A 20,361-nucleotide genomic window follows, 5' to 3' on the forward strand; every position below is an offset into this window, starting at 1 on the left:
GGTGCATGCAAGGGGCAGAATTCGGGCTGCAGAGGCCAACTGGTTTCTGACATTTCCCAGCTTTCAAGTGATTTATTATGCAATCTCAAGGTTATCTATGGAGGTGTGTGTGTCTGAGGGGGAAGCGCTCACTTATCCTGCTGTCACAATATCCAGGGTGCAATGGATTAAGACTTTGCCCATAGACACCAGGAGCTGCAGAGAGGGGATTTACTCACAACTTCAGCAGTGATTTAATTCAGAGCCACACCGTGTGGGTGTAATTACTCACTGTGAATGAGTTGCCTCCCATCCTGAAAAGGCCATCTGTAAAGCAGCCTGGGAGCTCTCTGCAGAGAGCCATGGGCCCACGCCTGCCACCACTTGTGTGCAAGGCAAGGGTGCTCCACTGGGATGTGCAGGAGGTGCTTTGACTGTGGCAGCAGTGCACACACATGCACAGAAGGCATGAGAGCTCAAGTGATGCCTGTTACCTGTTCAGCCAGCAGCGAGGCCAAGCTTGAGTAAGCATCGGCAAACTCCGGGCCATATTTAATGGAGTCCCTCAGTAAGATTACAGCTTCCTCCTTCTTCCCTTGGGACCTGCAGGACAGAGAAGGAGGAAAAAAGCAGAAAGGAATATTCCTGTAAGCACATGTTTAGGTTATCCCACTGAATAACTACTTTAAAGAGATATGGAAGTCCCCAGCTTGACCTTTCCAACAAAGACTAAATGATTGACTCATGTCTCCTCTCCTCAGTGTACATATCCAGCATCTCGTCAGCCCACTGCTGTTTCCATGTGTTACTCCCACGAGGTTGGAGGACACAGGCTTTAATTAACCAATGTATATAAGCATCTGAAGGGAGGGTGCCAAGAGGATGGAGGTACTATGACCTGGAAACACGACATTTGCTCTCAACAACTCTGCTCTCACACCAGTACATCGGAGACACCACAACACTTCACTTCCTTTAAAAAAATCTTGCAGAGTCTCTGCATGTTCCTAGACAATAAGTACTGTTATAGATCAATTCGTGACTTTGTTAAATTAAAACTTTGAAATTAAAATGTCTCTATGTTAAATTGCCTGGGATCTCTAAATTCTTTAGCAAGTCAATCATTAGGCTAGAGGAGTCTGCTCTTCAGATCGTAAATATTCTGAACAGAGATAGTTGAGATACTGATGAGCCTGTTTTTTTTCCCAGTACTGCTCTGCATTTATTGCCATGGAAAATGGAAATAGTTTCCCTAACAAAAATCTTAGGATGTTTATTTATTTGAGCTACAATTTCTCCAATGTCACTCAGTATTTCTCTTCTTTGAAAAATGAGAATCTAAGGATGTTTAGCTGAACTGAAACAACATTTTCCTTGTGTGGGGTGTACAAAGAATATGAATAGCAGGGCTTACAAAAAGAAACAAAGGGCTCTGGGAAAAAAGAAAATACGTGAACACCTTGCTGCTTTGGCCTTAGATTTCATCTGAGGGACATGGTCAAGTAACCAGATCTTGTTTATAAGGTGCAAATTTCAACTGATAACATATGTGGCTTTGCAGATTTTTTCCCTTTCTAGTTGTGTAACTGGAAGAATATTTTGCTTGTGAATTGAGCTAAGTAAAACCATTTGTGCTAGTCTTTTTCTTCTTCCAGTGGTGTTCCATATAAATTACACGAATGAAGCAAAAACAAAACCACTTTTCTCCTACACTAATTAAAGACTAGCTAGCTTGTCAACTTATGAAACTTTTGGATCCCTTGGCTGGAGTTTCATGACACATTTTTATAAATCAAAAACAGATGACTGTTTTATAAAGGTATTGATGTTTGGCAAAAAACCTTAGGAAATGCCAGCTACAGAAATAAAAGGATTAAGTGATCCACTCAGCAGCAGTAGAAGTTCCCATTAACCACAAGCATGCACTCTGAACATGGGGCAGCCCTCTTAATTACTCTTTTTTTTCCAAATGGCCTCTTTTTTTTTCTCCATTTGATCCAAGAACAATGTTTGTCTCCTTAAAGTGGGGGTAAAGAGGGAAAGATTATGGCATCTTTTTATGTGACAGACTGAATTACATTAAAAAAAGCAGATCCAATAGTTTCTCAGAGGGCTTAGGCCTGCAAAATACCAAGTGCTCTGGCCAAGCACTTAAACATGTACTTAACTTTTATGTATGCAAGTTGAAAATTAATTACTAGTTGAAGTGCTTTCCTGGATCAAGGCCAACACTTTGCAGGATCAAGGCCATCGCTTATATAAATCTCCTGCAATTTGAGAGAGCACAAAGCATTGGAAGAACAGTCCAATTCACTAATTTATCATAAACTGGGGATCTGGAGCAGGAGTACCTAGGTAATGTATGCCTTCACTATGACAGAGAGAAGAACAAATTCAACTGTGATCACTTAATCCAATTTTTACCTCAATTAGCTTGCTTTATATTGCACTCTCTGGACTCCCTCCTCTACTCAAGTTCCCCTCTACAATCAGCATGATCAAGCTGAGAGTAAGGAACAGCTCTTTCCATCGGGCTATCTCTTCCATATTTTTGCAAGTGTCCCACAGTTGGAGAAGCACCAGGTTGAACCACCCTGCCAAAGTCTGACAATGCACAGGGCTGTTAGCACTGGAGCAAATTTCATTTTCAACAGAGAACAACAGAAGTTAGCTGCTCTAGAGGACTTTGCAACTTTCAGAATTTGTTTTATTTTGTGCAGTTAGTTAGATTGTATTAAAACCAGAAACACAGAACTCAACAAAGGTTCCACAACTGTTCTGAACAAATTTTTACAATTGTCCTGTAGTGACAGGACAAGGGGAATGGCTTTAAACTGAAAGAGAGTAGGTTTAGATTGGATATTAGAAAGGAATTCCTCACTGTGAGGGTAGTGAGGCACTGGGTTAGGTTTCCAGAGAAGATGAGGATGCCCTGTCCCTGGAAATGTTCAAGGCCATGTTGGATGGGATCCTGAGCAAAATGGTCTAGTGGAAGTTGTCCCTGCCCTTGGGGTCTTGTTGCAAAACAAGTTGACCATGGGCCAGTAAACATTCTGTATGGCAAAGAATGCCAACAGTGGGAAGCGATCCTACCACTTTATACGATAACTGTGGGATGACATCTGAAGCAACGTCTGTCCAGAGCTGGGCTACCCAGAGCAAGAAAGGCATGGAGTTACTGGAGAAAGCCTGCCAGAGGGCTACTAAAGAAGGTCAGAGTGTTGAGGACAAGCTGAGCAAGCCATGTCTGTGCCGCCCAGAGAAGAGAAGGGTCAGGGGTGACTTCAGTGCTGCTGGCAACTCCCTGGTCAAATGATACAGAGAAGGCAGAGCCAAACTCTTCTCAGAGGTACACAGTGACAGGGCAAGAGGCAAAAGACACATGGGACATCCTGATTAGATAGAAGAAAAAATATTTTTCACCCCAGGGATAGTCAAACACCAGAACAGGTTGCATGGAGGGATTGTGGCATCTCTGTCTCTTGGAAGTGTTCAAGACTCAGCTGGACACAGCCCTGAGCAACCTGATCCAATCAGACTTGCTCTGAGCAGCTGGTTTGATCTCCAAATGATCCCCCAAAGAGCTGTTCCAATCTAAGTTATTTTTTAATCTATTGTAAATTTGACTCCCAGAATTTGTGTTTTTTTTAACAACAGGATACAATGAGTATGTGATACTGACAGAAAACTACAGCACTTCATGCCACACAGACTATGCTAACCACCAACCATCCAGAAAGCCAGAGTCAGTATCACTGAACGTTATCACTTGTTTTGCTTCTCTGAATGAAAGGAAGGACCATTTCACTAGCTAAAATACCTTAAATCTCAATACACGTAATATCTATCTGATGTTTTTCAGCACCCTCAGACAGTTACACAGATCTGTGTCAGCACATTCACATACATCCAGAAGCCTGTATGCTCCTTCCTCAGAATAGATGGGTTTGCTAAACTTGGACTAAATCACAACAAACACTCAGGACAAGTTGTGTATTACTCTACATTAAGAGGAGAATCAGTCCTTCGAGTAAACTCAAGATTCAGTGGAGATTGTTTCTAGGCATTTCACTTTCCCCTTGAAAATGAAGCCATAACGCTCTCGAAGCACGTAAGAGTTCTGAGGCTTTTCTTCATAAGAAATAGTGTACTGAATATTGCAGTGCTTTAGGTAATGGATTGATACAGTACTGCCAATAAGTTCTTGTCCATTCTTCCTGCAACAGAAAGCTGAGAAAAATATTTACTTCAAATGTTAACGATATTTTATTTCTTGTCCCTTTACAGAATAATCCACAGGCCATAAATTTGTGAGGTATTTTGAATTATATTAATCTGTATCCCAGCAGAACTGAATTTATATAGGGGAGTTAAATATTCAAAACACAAGAAAGCATCAGGCTGTTCTATGTCACTGATCACAGACCATGAAAGCAAAGAGATTTCTCACTTTTAGACAGTCCATCTTTTGGGTCTATTTTAAGTAAGAAATCTGTCGGCATTGTTTAATTATCTACTCTCTAATATTTATATAAAGCAAGAAAATGATGACACACAACTTTATTTTAGGATATGTAAACAAAACCAGAGGCTTATTCAGCCATTACCCTGCAATGCTTCCTGAGAACATTCATCTTCTGGCACATAGCTGTCTTCATTATGTGCAAACAGAAAATGGAAACATCCTTTATCATCTAGGACTTCCACAGAAAATAACTTAAAAATTCCACTCTGTTGTCAACAAAACAGTTTTTTCCTAAAGTTTAAAGCAAAAGCAATGGATACTTAAATGGCTTTATTTACATGGAATAATGAAAGGCAGTATCCCACATGGGAATAACATACCCATCCTTCCAAAATCCTGGAGTTCCCCTTTCTTGGTACTCCAGAGGAGCTGAAATCTAATATCTGCCATCAGATTTCCACACTATGAGCAGGGGTGGGTATAAGGGCCTCAGCAGAATTCAAGTGGGAATTCCCTATGCCAGAAGTTTCATTACATGTCCCAGCACAAGCAGTGCTATTACTGGACATGCCTTAAGTGTTGGAGATCTGGCTCTTCCTGAGCTGTACCATGGACTGAAGCCTCTGCAAAGAGGGCAGAAAATGCTTTTAGGGCTTGACTATTTATCTTCTCTCTGACATATGTTTTAAAAATCAAGACACTCTTCATAATGTCTCATAACACAGCCAGAAAGCAATATCTGTCTGTAATATTCTGCAGATTTTCATTTTATTTCATTTCTTACCTGGAATATACTAGCATTTAGTGTCTGCAGAATACTGTTTGCTACATATATATATAGATATACATATATATGAAAGGATACTTTGGAGACCAAGGTAGAAAATATAAATAAAGTAGTAGGAAGGAGGAATTTGAAATCTCTGCCTTGTACCTGTCTGGTCATCTCACAAGTCACCCTATGCTGCAGCATGGCTGATGCTCTCTGTCAAGCTGTGGATGATCTAGGAAAGGTGCTGGCAAAAGGCATTAAGGTTAGCATTTTAGGGGAGACAATCATATGGGATATGCCCACACAGTATCTGCTTTACATACGTGCTAATCCCTCCACTGTGAGCTCTACCTATTTTCTGCAGGTTTTTTGAAGCTGACTAGGGAGATGAGGGCACCCAGTTTCCATTATAATTAATACTACTACTTTGTCCAGATGTGCTGGACACTGGAAGCCTAAAGAAAGTTCAGAAAATGGGAGCAAATGGATGTGGGAACAGGGCAGGTGGAACCTGAGCACATTCTTTCGGGAAGTTTAGCACAAGCATGACACACATTTCACATACTGCAAAATATGGCACCACAGAAGGGTGCAGAGCACATACAATCCAAGAGGACACACAATATCTTAACTATCACATTGGGAAAAACACATGACATATTGCACAGAAAATAAACAGCAGTTCTAAGAGATTTTCCCCACGTCTCTTTTGTGCTTTTCCAGTGCAACAAATCCAGCTTTTACCCATCTGCTGGGTCATAAGAGCCCATTGGCAGTCTAGATTTAAGCATAACTGACATGGGATGTCCTGGTGCTTCTTCTGTCTTACATTCTTTTGTATTAATATTTTATATTAAAAAAACATAACAGAGAATAATAACTAAGGCAAACATGATGGATTAAAAGGACAACATGTATTTTTAAACACCATTGCCACCTAAGATTAATTTCAATCAACCAAATCTGATAATACAAAGACCTTTCATTTCTCTTGTATTAAAACTCTATTATTTTCCTTCCTTCTATTTCCAGTAAAGCACTTTCCTATTTTCTATTTAAGATTGTTTACTTGTAATATTATTCTGATAATTTCTTCACTACTGAATACACCAGGCATAACTTCAGCAACCCACTTAATATCCTTTATACAAACTCCCAGCCAGAGCAACATTTTAGAACTAGAAAGACCAAGTAAGTTTTAATAGCACAGTGTCACTTTAAAACCAGTCCAACACTAAAGCCTGTCATGGTTTAACCAGCACAAAGCCCAGTCTGCCCTAAAAGATCTACTAGAGACCTATTATCAGCAAAATAAGGGCAGTTTATATCAGCAAAAATGTACTTTTACTGCTGTAGTTTCTGCAGTTCTGTCAGCAAATAATACAATATCCTCACAAAAACACGAACCTAAATAGAGATATTTTACTTTTTTCCATTGAAACCTTAGCAGATTTTATCACACTGGCTTCTTGTACTGATCTAAGTTCAGTCTTTAGGTATGGTTAGTCAAATGAATTTGCGTGATTATGGCTGTCTATTCTCCTTGCTAATGGCTGACACTCTAAATAATGACAAGTGAAATAATGCTCTGATTAACTTGTTTTCTTGCTCAGCAGAGTAACCATGCAGGGATACAAAACCAGCCTTGCCCTCAAATCCAGACACACTGTGCAACAGAATGAACCTTCTGCTGCTCTGAGCATCTCAGTGTTAGGTGCTTATGCCTAAACAACCTTCCATGCAGCTAATGAGGAGAAGTGGGAACTTGCAGAGAGGGATTTGTTGGATCTGTGTTATTTATTATCTCTGCATCTGATGCCTGTCTTTGAACAATATAACTTCCTCCACTGGAAAGGCTTACACGTCTCAACAAAGATGAGAATCTCAGGTGACTGTTTGGGTATAGGCAACTCATTTTTGATGCCTGATTTGGAACAAGTGAATTCCCTACCACTGAAGGACACTTGTCAACAGTACCTGAAGGTATGTGGCAGATAGCATAACAAGACCCAGACTAAGCCTCACCTATGTGCTGGCACTCCTGGCCATCAATAAGAAACACCACCATTCCTTCACAAGTTGGCAGCAAAAACTACTTTGGTGATGTGTGTAGAGGGAATGTGAATTTTATTGGTGCCAGTCAACTTACTTGAGTAGGTTGCCAAGATTGAAGAGAGCTCGATTGTGCTGAGGGTTTAACTGAAGGGCCCGTCTGTAGTAGTCCTTTGCCTCCACCACATCTTTGGTCAACGTCCCCAAGTTGTTGAGAGCACTTGCGTGACGAGGGTACAGTCTACAAAAAATGAAATATCAAGTTACAGATGCTCGTTAATTGACAAATAAAGCCGAGTTCACTGATGCTGCCACCACTGCTGTTCGGCACACGGCAAAGGGAAGGATGTCTGCTAGAAAACCCTGTTTTCCCTTCATTTGCTGCAGGTCGGATGGGATCCCAAGGAACCTTTTCAACTCCCAAAGAGATTGCAAATCAGATCTTCTCCTACAGTTCCTATGTATCTCCAGGGCAAAAGGGAACACTGAGCAGCTTTGAAAGCTTATTTCACCCTCTAAGTAAAAGGAAAAGTGACTAAAGCAGCCTGAATGCTTTTATTCAAAATGTTTTTGAAACAAGCAAGAACTGCTTTGTCAAAAAATGTTTCCAATGGAAATATGTTTTGACATATACAGAAGCCAACACAACTCTGTTTAAATGGATTTGTTGGGGTTTTTTAAATTATTTTTTCACAATAAAAGTGATAATAAAGTGCAAAAGGAAACCTGGAATCAGCTCTTGAACAATGCTTTCAGGACCAAGCAAAGTGATAAAAGAATCTGGAAAAAGACTGCTTAACAGTATGAGTTCTCTAAGCTTCTTGTAGTGTTTGGTTCAGTACAGTTCTCCTTTTATCTGACCTGTTGATCTTTACATCTGCCCATTTCAGTTCTAAGATTACATATTGGGCCCAATGCATCTCTGTTAAAACACTCTTTGAATTAAGCAGAACATCATGGTCCATTCAGCAGCTTTCATCAGAAAGACCAGTTTTCACTCCAGTGGTGAAAGCGATCCAGAGCAAGATCACTTTGGACTCTTTGTATGATAGATAGGTGAAAACTAAGGCTCATTACAATAAAGAAATCAATTTCTGATGATAGCCCACAAATATCCCTGGGAAACTGGGAGAGAAGGTCCGATGCTCTGGTGTGAAATCTCACAGAACTCCTCCAGATAAACATTTCGTTTGTGACAGGGAGGAAGCAGGTTAAGGTGGTCAGGTCTTGAGTTCAAGAAGAGCTAGTCACAAATCCTGCTGCCACTGCAGACTTTTTATTTCGGATGAGGACAAGTCATCTGATGTTTCTTGCCTTTGGTCCCTGTTCACCGGAAAGTGATGTGGATAATGACACTAAAAGCAGTTGGCTATGATAGCACGAGGTACAGCATGAGGAGGGGCATTTAAAGGAAGATGGGATTAAGATTCTATAATATAGCCTGACTCTAAAGTTTGCAGCTGTTTTCAATCCCAGACCTTCCATAGTGAGGGATTTTTTTTTTGCCTGGAGTTTTTCACTTTGTCAGTTCAGCCCTGGGATTTTCTGTGCTTAAGTACCATGAATAATTTAGCATTTTATACACTGCTGCAACATTTGTATCAGTCACATTTTTGCTCACAGCACATAAGTGATTTTGGCAAGGTTTTATTTGGGGGTGAAGCTGGGAACATTCGAGGGAACTCTGGGAGAAATGGACATGCACCAGCAACAAACCCAGGATGCTTCCTACAGTTAAGTAAGAAAAGAGCACAAAGTCCTTTTTCCACACATCACCAAGCCTAGCAGACAAGGACTGCAAAGCCACATATTTGAGGAGAGATCGTTCAGGGATAAGAGCCCCATGTGTTTTTTATAACTTGGCCTGTTCCGGTAACAAAAGACAAACATGGTGATCAATGCTCACAGTAACTAATGACTGCAGACTGTCAACATCCTTCCCATACAGATGAGCATCCTTTATCTCAGAAGTAACCACTTCTCCTGGTGCAAGCCCCTTTAGTGCATTGCCCAGTGTCCCTGTTCACCCACGCTACCTGCATTTGCTGCTCGAGTGACTATTGAAGAAATCCCTAACTGATCTTGCCACAGAGTAGCAAAGAGTAGGACATTTCTGGAGAGACTGCAGCTGACACGGAAGTCACTTCCCAGCACTGGAGCTACCCAGTGGGCCTGATGCATTTTGGGATGTGAGACTTCCTGCATGTGGAGAAGCAGCAGCAAAAGACAAGACAGTGATGAGTGTGTAGCGTTGAGTCTTAACCTTGGGCCCCTAAAATCCATTGGCCATCAAGGCTAAGTGTCCCCAGCTGAAGCAGGCTGGGAAAAATGCTTCCCACGGCAATAGCAAAGGGAGGAAAAGAAAGGACCAAGCCTACTTGCTCTTCAGCACTTGGGATGCAGCTCTGTGTGATACCTTGACCAGAATCTTGAGCAAAGAATGTCTTACAGCAAATGACCAAGGGCTCAGTTTTGTTTCCCATTTTTTCCGGGGATTTTTTAACATCATTTTGGACCAAGAAAAAGGTCTGGGAGTTATATTTTTGAGGCTTTTTTAACAGTTGGCTATGATAAAAGCTGTGCACTACTTCTGTCAGTACTCACACATAAAACAGCTCTGATTTCTGACATGAAGTTACTTGACTTATGAGTGGGTAAAAGTATTTCAGACAATCCTTGGAAAAGTCAGAAACAGATTTAACATTTTACAGCCCTAAACCTGATGGTTTTGCTCTCAAACTTTCAGAAATTAATTCTGTTCTTGGCCTTTAGTGCTCCCATGGCATTTTAGGCTCAGGAGATTTGCTTGCACCAATTTGGAGTGGAATGAAAACTCAAGATTAAAAAAGAGAACTGATTTCACCTTTAAATTGGACAGTCCTGACCAGCAGCTCCATAAATACACTTCTGAGTTCAGTGCTAAAACCTCTCCCCAGCAAATCACAGGATGCAAACACATTTCCCACTTATCTTGGGCTTTATTTCTTGTGTTTTACATTTATTCATTACAACTCATTGCCCTTTCCAAGAAATACAACTGAAAACCCAGAACCTCACCACAAATTGTCAGCTTAAATCTGCTTATTATCTGGCCTGAAGAACTTATGACATTTGCAATTTTACATATCTGAACAACATTCGGAGAAAAATCTGAACACAGCGAGGTAAGGCAGTGGTGTTGGGCTTTGCCATTAGGGTTCAGGTTTTTTTTTTCTGTCCAAATATTTTATTTGGAATATTACTTTATTATAGTGGTAGAGCAAGCTGCCACTCAACTGAGTTTAGCAGAAAGCATAAGCAGGTCCTAAGAGAGCATCACCTCTTGTAAAGTAACCAGAACCAGAGTCTGAGCCCATAACCATCCATGCTGTTACAAAATCATTGAATCATAGAATGGTTTGGGATATAAGGGACCTTAAAGACCATCTATTCCAACCCCCATCCACTATGGGTAGGGACACCTTCCATTAGACCAGGTTGTTCAAAGTCCCATCCAATCTGACCTTAAACACTTCCAGGAATGGGGCATCCACAGCAACCTGTTCCAGTGCCTCATCACTCTCACAGTAAAGAATTTCTCCTAATATCTAATCCAAACCTGCCCTCTTTGGGTTTATACTGTTGAAATGATGCCTAGCAGTTTCTCACCACCCTCATATAGCTCCCAAGAGCTGTCCAGCCCTAAGCCCACATCAGGGTTAGGACCCAAAAGCCATCTTGGACTTGCCCACTGTCTCTCAGAGGATACAAACACTTACTGAATACTTACAGGTCAGTTTATGGCAGATGGCCTCAGGGCTAGAGAATGGGGACCAGACTATTTTTTTATTTCTTAATAAGGATGTTGAATAAAGGACTAATGGCCCTATTCAAACTACCCTCTGTTCAGGCACACCCACTGCTGCAATAACAGTTCCCTGGGAATAAAAACAGAGCAGAACAAAGTCTTGTGGCTGGATTTAAAGAAATGCATAAAACCCGATCACGAGTAAGTAATTAAAGCAACATTTACTCAAGAATTATCAAAAGGTTTCTGCAAAACTTGCAGATACACCATTTGCAAATCTGTTTGCTTTTTGTTGCATGTGGTCTTGCTGTAATGGATGGAGGCACATGTACTTTTCTCATTTTTAAGTTATTGGGAGGTTTGTGCTGATTTTCAGGACTTTTGGAATTGCTCTCAACGATTCCTGATATCTACTTTGATTATTTTGATCGTAAGCTCTCTAATGCAAACACTGTCTCTTCCCTGCATGTATTCATTTCTTAGAAGGCCTAGAAACACATTACCAGGACAAGGAGGTCTCCATTTAACCTGGAGTTGCTTCATACCATAATAATGATACAGTCAGAATCCAGACTCTGTTTTACAAACTGTCAGGACAATCTCAGATGCAAGGAATCAGCTGTTAGACCATATATAGCTTGTCTTGCAACTTCTCTTGAGAAACAAAGCCATCTACCTGGGCACACACGGAGCTGTATTTTCCTTGCCACCACCACTGATAATGGTAACAGTCTGCAGGCAATATCCTTCTTGCTATGCATCTGATTAGGTAGAAATTCCTCCAGGCTTCACCTAATCAAATGCAAGTACTGCATTATTTATGAAAGCAAGCTGAATTTCATTAAACTTACTCTACAAGTAGCAGTTCATGTAAAAAAATCAGTTTATCATTTTTTTCTAGAAATCGGAATAATCTTCTTTAAAAATCTACATTCAAGGATAATTATAATAGAAGTCTTGGAATGGCAAAATTACCTTAAATTAAAGGAAAGCAACCCATAAAACTATATTTTAAATCAGACTGAGAATTCATTTCCAAAGAGAAGACAAGTGGGATGTTTCCTTGTTGCAGAATGAATAATTCAAATGACTACTCCAGTGCTGTATCTGCAATTGTCAGAATAAATTTCAGCAGCTTTCCCTTTAACTATTACAGGTACGCATTCCACAAGAACTCCTGTTAGTAATTATTTCCTCTTCTTTTATGCTACCAAAATTCCCTCTAATACCACTGAACAAAAGCCTTAGACTTGCACAGTCAAGGGATTTCCAGTTTCACAAGATGATACCAGGTATAAAACATATACAGTCACCAAAACGCTGATGACCGTTTCTTCTGCTTCTTAATTTAATGCCGCTATTACCTGAAACATTAGTTTTTAAAAAAAATAAATTTGAGGGACTTTCTTTGGCACCATATCTGAACTACAAGCCAATTCCAGAAAGAAGAGAAAGGGAGGGAATTTGTTGTCATGACTGCAACCTATAATCCACCAAGAATTTTAATTCTTTTAATTCAGATCGAGAGAGACCACTTAAACAACTGGCAAGCTCTGCTTGCAGTCCTGCCTTTAAACGGCCCTTGGGCTGGTGCCAGAGGTATTCAGGGGGAGAAAGGCATTAGCCTGACAACTCCCCACTTGCTCTTAAGAGCGTTCCGTGGTTCCTGCCCAGCCATCACTGTGTGGGCAGTGAGCAGCAGGGGATGGGGCCAGACTAACATGCAATTAGCCTGGGAAACTACCATGGGCAGCATGGAAAAGGCTGTAATAATGTCTTTCAGGGGTCTGGGCAGCCCCCTGCAGCCACTGCATGATAAGAGAGGTTACTGAAAGCAGTCCAGCTTCCCAGATGTCATGCATGAGGGTGGCTCTCCCTGATACCTCAGCCCAGTGCCCAGCCCCACACCACTACCCAAGTGCTGCTGATAAACTTGTCGAAAGCACATGCTCATTGACTTAAATATGAGTTCTTAAAGTCATTATAAAAACTGTAAGCAACAACAGCCATCATTAACCTCACAGCCATGCCATGGCAGCAGCAGCAGAAAGAAAAAAACCTTCCTGCATTATCTTGCATAATATTCAAAGGGACTCCAAGCACATTAATTTCTCCTAGAAATTAAAATCAGCAACTGATTCAGCTGGGGACATCCAGTGGGCCGGGAGTTTTTTTTATGTATCTTTTGATTAAATAATGCATTTAAACTAAGCACTCGCAGGAACTTCTCCACCTTTGAAGCATTCTGATAGATTACCACTCTGCACTGCCCTGACAAAACAGGTTGTGTTACCTCTCTGTGTCAAAGACGAGAGGACAGGCTGAAGAGCCCTGGGACAGACCTCCTCTCACCAATCCAGGTATCCAGGGCACCTCCCTGATACCCACTCTTTGCCTCTCCCTGTGCCTGTGCATCCCTACTGCAACATTCAGCATCCACAAGGCTCGTTTCAGCCAGATGAAGCACATGGAGTCAGGCCTTAATTACCCAAACCCAATTACTTGCTGGCAGCATGGCAACTTGTTTTTAAGGCACGTTTTGCCCCATTCCAACACATACTGCAATTATTGGCATCGTTTTGGCAACAAAAGTAAGAATGTTACATGAATAATGTTTCTATCTGTGCCAAGTTTTAATATTGCCCATTTTATATTTACTCCAGTGTACTATTTCAAGCCAATTTTCCAATTTCAATATTACATCACACTCATTTTCATGTATTTATGTAAGTTCTCAATAAAGCTCTATGTTGAATTAAAACTTGATTTGATGTAATTCTGAGACCAGTCATCCTTCAGGGATGCAATCCTGCACCAGCAACAACTCGGGTCATGGCCTTCTGATACTGTGGTACCTTGTTCCAAGAGCTGCTCTACATGATGTGGACATGTGTAGGTCATGGAGACAGATCCTATGTCTTTCTCAAAAAGATCTTCAATTTGCAACATTTGAATTCCTTTTATAGAGGGAGAGGTGATCCTGCAATATGAAGAAGCATCTGGTTTTCTCTTGATGAGTTTTAGTAGCTGCATCAATATTTCCTAAAATGTAACACCCTTCAGCTTGGCAGATGGTTTGTGGCAGGCTGGGATTTTTTGTATTTAAAAAAAAAAGCACCTGGAAATCCTGTTGAAAGTCAGGCAAGTCAGAGATCTAATGCTTTTAGGTTCCTTTGAAAGCCTCAGGCATAATCTTCTTCAGTAGAAGCGTGACAAAGCAGTCAGACTCCTGGCTGCACACAGCACAGCCCGGAGTAGGGCATTACATCACACCATTTCCATACACTCAGCTGGGAAGAGATCCAGCTCAGGGCCTGACACAAGGCTAGGAATAAGACAGGGAGTGATCCCATCACAGGTCTGATGCTGGGGGCTGTCAGAGCATCCCTGAGGAGCTCTGTGTGCCCTGTTAGGGTCCTCATAGCTGTTACATGGGCCAGCTCAGGTCTTGATGGAGGTTCTGCTCAAGAAGTCAGCATGGGGGCATGCCTGATCAAACAGTCTTTCAGAGACACCCATACAGGGTATCTTTCCCCTGCTGGTGCTGAAGAATGTGGGGGAGGATCCCACACCAATGCTTTGGGTATCCCAGCCCATCTCAAATGTCTTCTACCTTCTTGCAGACAGAAGTCACCCACGTTATGGCACTGAGTACCTGCAGTGCAGATACCGAGAAACAGTGCTCATCTCTGTGACACTTCCCCTGTGGCCAAGGACAATTCTGTCTCTCAGGAGCTCCATATCCTGTCACCCAAGTTAACAACAATAAACCCTCCCTGCCCTATACAATTGCCTTTCCTCACAGCACAAGTCCTCTGTGGCAATGACAACCTCCAGCTAGAGTCAGTGGCTGGCACAGCAGGATCTTGATCTAACCCGGGATCTGCAGAGGGCAATTTGGTACAAATAGCAAGTGCTGAATCGCAGCCAGATATCGGTGGAAGGAAGACAGGTCCTGGCTGTATGGCTTCTCCCCCCATACAGCAGCCCAGCTGGCAGGAACAGCAGCCCACAGGTGTCCTGCCACCAGCAAACCCTTCCACCACAGTGAGCCTCCGAGGCACAGGGAATGGCAGCCATGCTGTACCCTGATCTCAAGGGAAACCTCTCCAGGACAGAGAGTCAAATAAAAAACAGAGAAGCGGAACAGATTTAATCCGTAAATTGACAAAAGCCTCATAAATTCTTTGAGCTTGATGTCCATTAAGAGAAAAAAACAACAACCCACAACAATATCCAAAAGCATGAAATTTAAATAACCAACATGTAGCACCTTACAAAATATTACAATTCATGAATTTTCATTAGATTTTCAAACTTGGGCAGGGATAGAAGCCTAAGAGACAGAGTTGAGGAGAAAAACAGGATTTTAAGTCAAACAATGTCACACCTGAATATAAATAAATAAATAAAACCTTTCATGCTAAACTCACATGTTTAGCATGAGTGTCGAGGCAATATGAGGTTATCAAACTGGGCTGTCTGCTACTCTCTCGCATAAAGAATTTACGCAGGATCCACATAAGTCCTGAAAATCCCAGAAACCACTCAAGTCCAACAAAGGACTAATAATTCACAACATGCCTGACTTACAGACAGTGTGAACAGTGCAGGCGCCTCCACAGAGCTCACAGGGTCTTGAGGGACCCCACAGCAAACAAGAGACCATCTTGTGAGTTCTTCAATCAAACATTACACGAGGGGATAAAATAACAACGCGCTCTCACCTAAGCAGGTGGGGGAGAAATCACACCTGCCATCTCCCGAGGCTCACAGGCGCCGGAGGAAGCTGCACAGCCCCATTCTGCCACTTGTGATCACGGTTGTCTCCAAGATGTCTGGGGTTTGCCTCAGACTTCGGTGTAAATCAGAGCAGCCCCACTCCAGCACTGCCCAAATTCCTCAAAGGAAAGCCTGGGGATAAGCAGAGTGCCTCAACCACTCCTGTGAAGCCTTCACAGAAAGTCTCAAGGTTATTCTTGACAGTCATTCGTAGGGAACCAACTTTTCAGCTAAGCCTTGGTAAGGACCAGAGAAACCATCTCTCATGATTTAGCACAACAATAATCAGTCCTGCCTGGTGATTTTTCGAGCAAAGTTTTCATAAAGACAAGGAAAGCAGGCTAAGAAAAAAGGAATGGCTGTGGGAATGAGTAACTAATCCTTGGATTTGAAGTTATCATTAGCCAAAAGTGGAAGGTAAGACTTGAACACATGCAAAATACAGCTGTGTTTCTCTCTGCATAGCCCACATAAAAATCAAAATAGATGCCTTGTCCTAATAAGAAAACAGCTTTTCATTAGGGAAGCATTCTCCATTTACCAGATTTTTTGTATCAGTTCCTAATACGTAAGTAGGCAGAGTGATGATGCAGTGTCCAAGGAAGGCTACAGAGCCATTATTCTCATAGCTGATGGAGGCTTTTCTCTAAGAAGATATGTTTGAAAAGCCAGCAAGTCTCTGAAGGGCAATGTAGAAGGACCTGCACCCACAAAAGACCTCACAGTGTAGGAATGGACCCTAAATGTAACTACCAGTGTCCAGGACTGAGTTATAAACATCTGTCCATCTCAGCAGGCACATCCAGCTTCCATCACTGTCAATGCAGTTACACTGTACACATACTGCCTCTGCATCAGGGCTCATGGTTGTACTTATACCAATTCAGCTTTTGAGTAAATAAAGGCCTGTGCCTTGACTGACTGTTATTTGATCACTAAAAAGCAGAAAAACTGAGCAGAGGTGGAGCATACCCTAAACCAGGCAGGGATTAGTAGTTTTATAGAAAACAGGTTCAATAACAAATTACACCGGCTGAAGTAATTTGGCCATCGCCCCATGCAATGTGTTGTAAAGGCCATTAAGCCTGATTCAAATTATCAGGCAGCCTTTTCAGCCATCAATTACCATTAAATTATTCAACAATTCTGTCCAGCTTCAGGACAGCCACCATACACCTACACAAGAGCACCAATTACCCCTTAAGCCGACTGTCAAAGCACGATTCAGAAGAACACTGCACAAAGATGCTTCCGACCGCTTGGATGTGACCTGCCTCGAGCCTGTAACATGCACTAGCACAGGGTATTACATGAGGTCTCCACGAAGATGTTGCATCAAATGTCTAAACAGAGGGCTTGCTCCGAGGGCCTGACCTAAGTAACATTAAGTGTCAGAAGGGCACTCATGGTTTCAGGAGCAAACGCAGCCCCGGCAGTCACAGCAAAGCAGCGCTGCACATTTTTTTACTCACTGTAAAAACAGGCTAACAAATGGTGCTGGTATTTTAATTCTTCCCAGAAATAAATCACAGATGGTATCCAAGGCCACCTGCAGTCCATGCTGAGAGCCATTTTCAAGGCACACACACAGACACACACACATAAAGGGCTGTAAGAACACAGGTTTTTTTACTGCATGGAGAGTGCAATTTAACTGAATTTAAACAACCTCAGATACTGTTGATTTAAGATATATAAAAACCCAGCAGGGAGGTATGTGGGAAAGCTTAGAAAGAAACCTGAGTTTCCCTTACAGCATTAAGGCTTTATTTCTTAAGTGGAGTGAGGAGAAAGAGCAGCCTCGCTTGTTCCTTTTCTACCCGTTCCAGTGATGCCATGAACCAATTTTATTCCCTCAGTGAGGGATACAGATAAGCTACTCACACTGTTTTCTCCTCCCTTCTCCTCCATCTAGCCTGTGTTTGAGTACCAAAGATACTTAACCATCATTTCATGATGCTTTTTGATGCCACAAACCAGCATTCCCACTCTCCATTGCTTTGAGCAATGCTCTAAGATGTGTTATTTTCAAGCTCTGCAGGAGCCAGACCACACATGTTGCGGCCCCAAGTGTTTTCCTACGGGTTCCTCTGCCTCTTGGCCCACTCTCTTCCCTCTCTCAAGGCTGAGCAGCGGGACAGCTCCTTGCGCTGCAAAGAAAGCCAGCCCAGGAGTTCCTACTTGCTGTCCAAAGGCTCTCTTCTCTGGCAGACACCACGAGGGAGAACTAAGATTTCTGCATAGCATGCTGGTCCCCTTCCTGCTCTGTTTGGCCAGCAGTGCTTGGCAGGGAAAGCCTAAAAGGAGCTCGTGGCTATGAACTTGTTGGGGATGTGTACACATACCCAGGCACACTGCAGAAGTGTGTGCACTCTCAGGTACACACATCAGTGCATTTATGTACATAAACTCACAGTGTTACACATATAGACACCTCCTGCAGGACTCTGCACTGTCAGGTATTACACTGATGATAAGGGTCAGTTCACACACTTGCCTGTGCCTCCCTTGGGAAAGAGCAGCACCCCAGAGAGCAGCCCTGCATTACCCCAACATGCCTAAAGCTTGCAGGGCCAGCTTGAGTGTCTCTCTCCCTCTCTCCCGCCTCCAGCTTTACTGTCTGCATATCTTTCTTCATGGTACTTTTGCTTATTTAGTCCCCCAATCCCACACCATTTCTGTGACTTTCATCAAGAAAAAAAATCAGTTAAGAAGAAATAATTCAGTTATGATTCAACCACTTTGTATTTGCCTTCACCCAAAGATAGCTCTTTCTCCCACACTATTAACCTAAACACAATACTCTACAGTCATGTTTCAATTAAGGGCAAATCTGAATGTCCAGAAGAGCAAATAAGAATTTTTAGGTGTTGACCTTTTTCCAGACACAGAAATGTAGCTTGGATAGCACAGAACTATTATTAGCATGTTTATTCATCCAACTCCTGCAATAAACTCAGCAACCTCCATCATTCCCACCTGCTGTTGCTCGCATCGATCTGCCATCCATGGGAAGCACAGCCCTGGCAACAAACATGGAAAAGGATGGTAAGACCAAACTGCTTTGGGAATTAAAATGTTGAGTGAGTGCAGTCGTAGGAGGGAAGGTGAATTATTTTTACCCTCTCCATTGTTAAAAGGAAATTGATTTGATTGATAATGAATGTTTATCACATGGGTTTTAAGGCTCTGCTGTTTTTCTCTCTCTGCATCTCAGCCCATGTGCGTTCCTGAGGAGAGATAAAACAGTCTCAACAGTAACACCAAGGCTGGGGAGAAGCAGGACAAAAGCTTGGTTACTATCAACGACGGCAAAAATGTCTTCATTAGCACATCAGAGTTGTTCTTCCTATTTGCGTGAGGTTGCCCACTCATAAATGGGAGAGTGGCAAGACAAGTTTTATTTCAGATGAGATCATCACTGAACTCCAGGAGCAGGGGTTCCCTGAAATTCCCAACAGCAGCCGCAAACCTGCAGCAGAAGCAGCAGTAAGAATGTTGAGGGCAGCTTTCAGAGCAGCCATGGTCAATACATGTCTCAGACAGAGTATTTCTGGCCTTTACTTACTCAGGAAAAAAACCAACAATTATCTCCTAGGGTCACTACCTTATGTCAGGCAAACCAGTGAAGCAGTCTAATCCAGCACTATGTTTTTCTTGTTTTACTGTAGGTAAGCTGAAAGGTTTATAACTCACTCTTCAATTGCAGAATGCCAGCTGTTCATCAGGTCTGTTTTACAGGTAACTTCTCTTGCATCTCTGAAGGGCTCCCTTTCAGGAACTACATGTATAAGAAGAGCCTTTCCTAGGTACACAGAATTTTTTCTTTTCATTCTTCCCATCTCTAAATCAAATGTCATTCTTCATTTTTGCATTTCATTTCAGTTTTCATTTCCCCTACTCTTGGACAGCATAACTAGAATGCAATCATTACCTAAGTCTGGCTAGGTGAGGGTGTTGTGTCACTGGCCCCTGGGTTGGGGTAAAGAATGAGTTTTCTGATGGGCCACCTCCAATGCCATCAATTGGTGGTTGTTGGGATTGATTGCCAAGTTTGCCTTGGAAACCTGCCCTGCAGTTTCACTGTTAGGGAAAACACATGCTTCTTCTCTACCACTTCTCTGCCCTGAAGCTAACAGTTACACCAACATGTGCCAGCAGAGGATCCCACCTGCCTTTGAAAGCAGGAATGGGAGCAAGCAATTAAAACACTGGGGATCAACTTTCCCAGGATCTAGTATCAATTGCTATTATTTCATTAGGTAGCCTGTGCCCACTTCAACATCTTTTCCCACAGATACAGCTACAAATTCACAGGAGCAATGGGTTGCTTTGCCTAACAGCCACATGGCAACCAGGACTTCTGGCAGAGCAGAAGTGCATGGAAGCGCATCCTTATGCTGGCAGAATGGTAACTGCATTCGGTTCAAGCAGCAGGGTACCCAATGACAAGATCATTTTTATTTAGCAAACAAGAAACTCATTCATCAGAGATCAAGCAGACCTGCACTGTCATTTGGCACA

The 20,361-nt window shown here is 42.2% G+C and overlaps 1 protein-coding gene across 1 annotated transcript in view; it reads right to left on the reverse strand.

Annotated features, from left to right (window-relative positions):
• TMTC1 (transmembrane and tetratricopeptide repeat containing 1) overlaps positions 1-20,361 on the reverse strand; it is a 150,426-nt gene that overhangs the window by 15,042 nt on the left and 115,023 nt on the right. Inside the window, exons 12-13 of the mRNA XM_027894618.1 lie at positions 7,366-7,509; positions 474-582 (exon numbers count right to left, since the gene is read on the reverse strand). Coding sequence (XP_027750419.1) covers positions 474-582; positions 7,366-7,509 — 253 coding nt within the window. The remainder of the gene's footprint in view (positions 1-473; positions 583-7,365; positions 7,510-20,361) is intronic.

Source organism: Empidonax traillii, unplaced genomic scaffold, assembly GCF_003031625.1.
Source record: "Empidonax traillii isolate 1590-97213 ecotype Southwest subspecies unplaced genomic scaffold, ASM303162v1 scaffold434:size946695, whole genome shotgun sequence".
In the NCBI taxonomy this organism is placed as follows: Eukaryota; Metazoa; Chordata; class Aves; order Passeriformes; family Tyrannidae; genus Empidonax; species Empidonax traillii.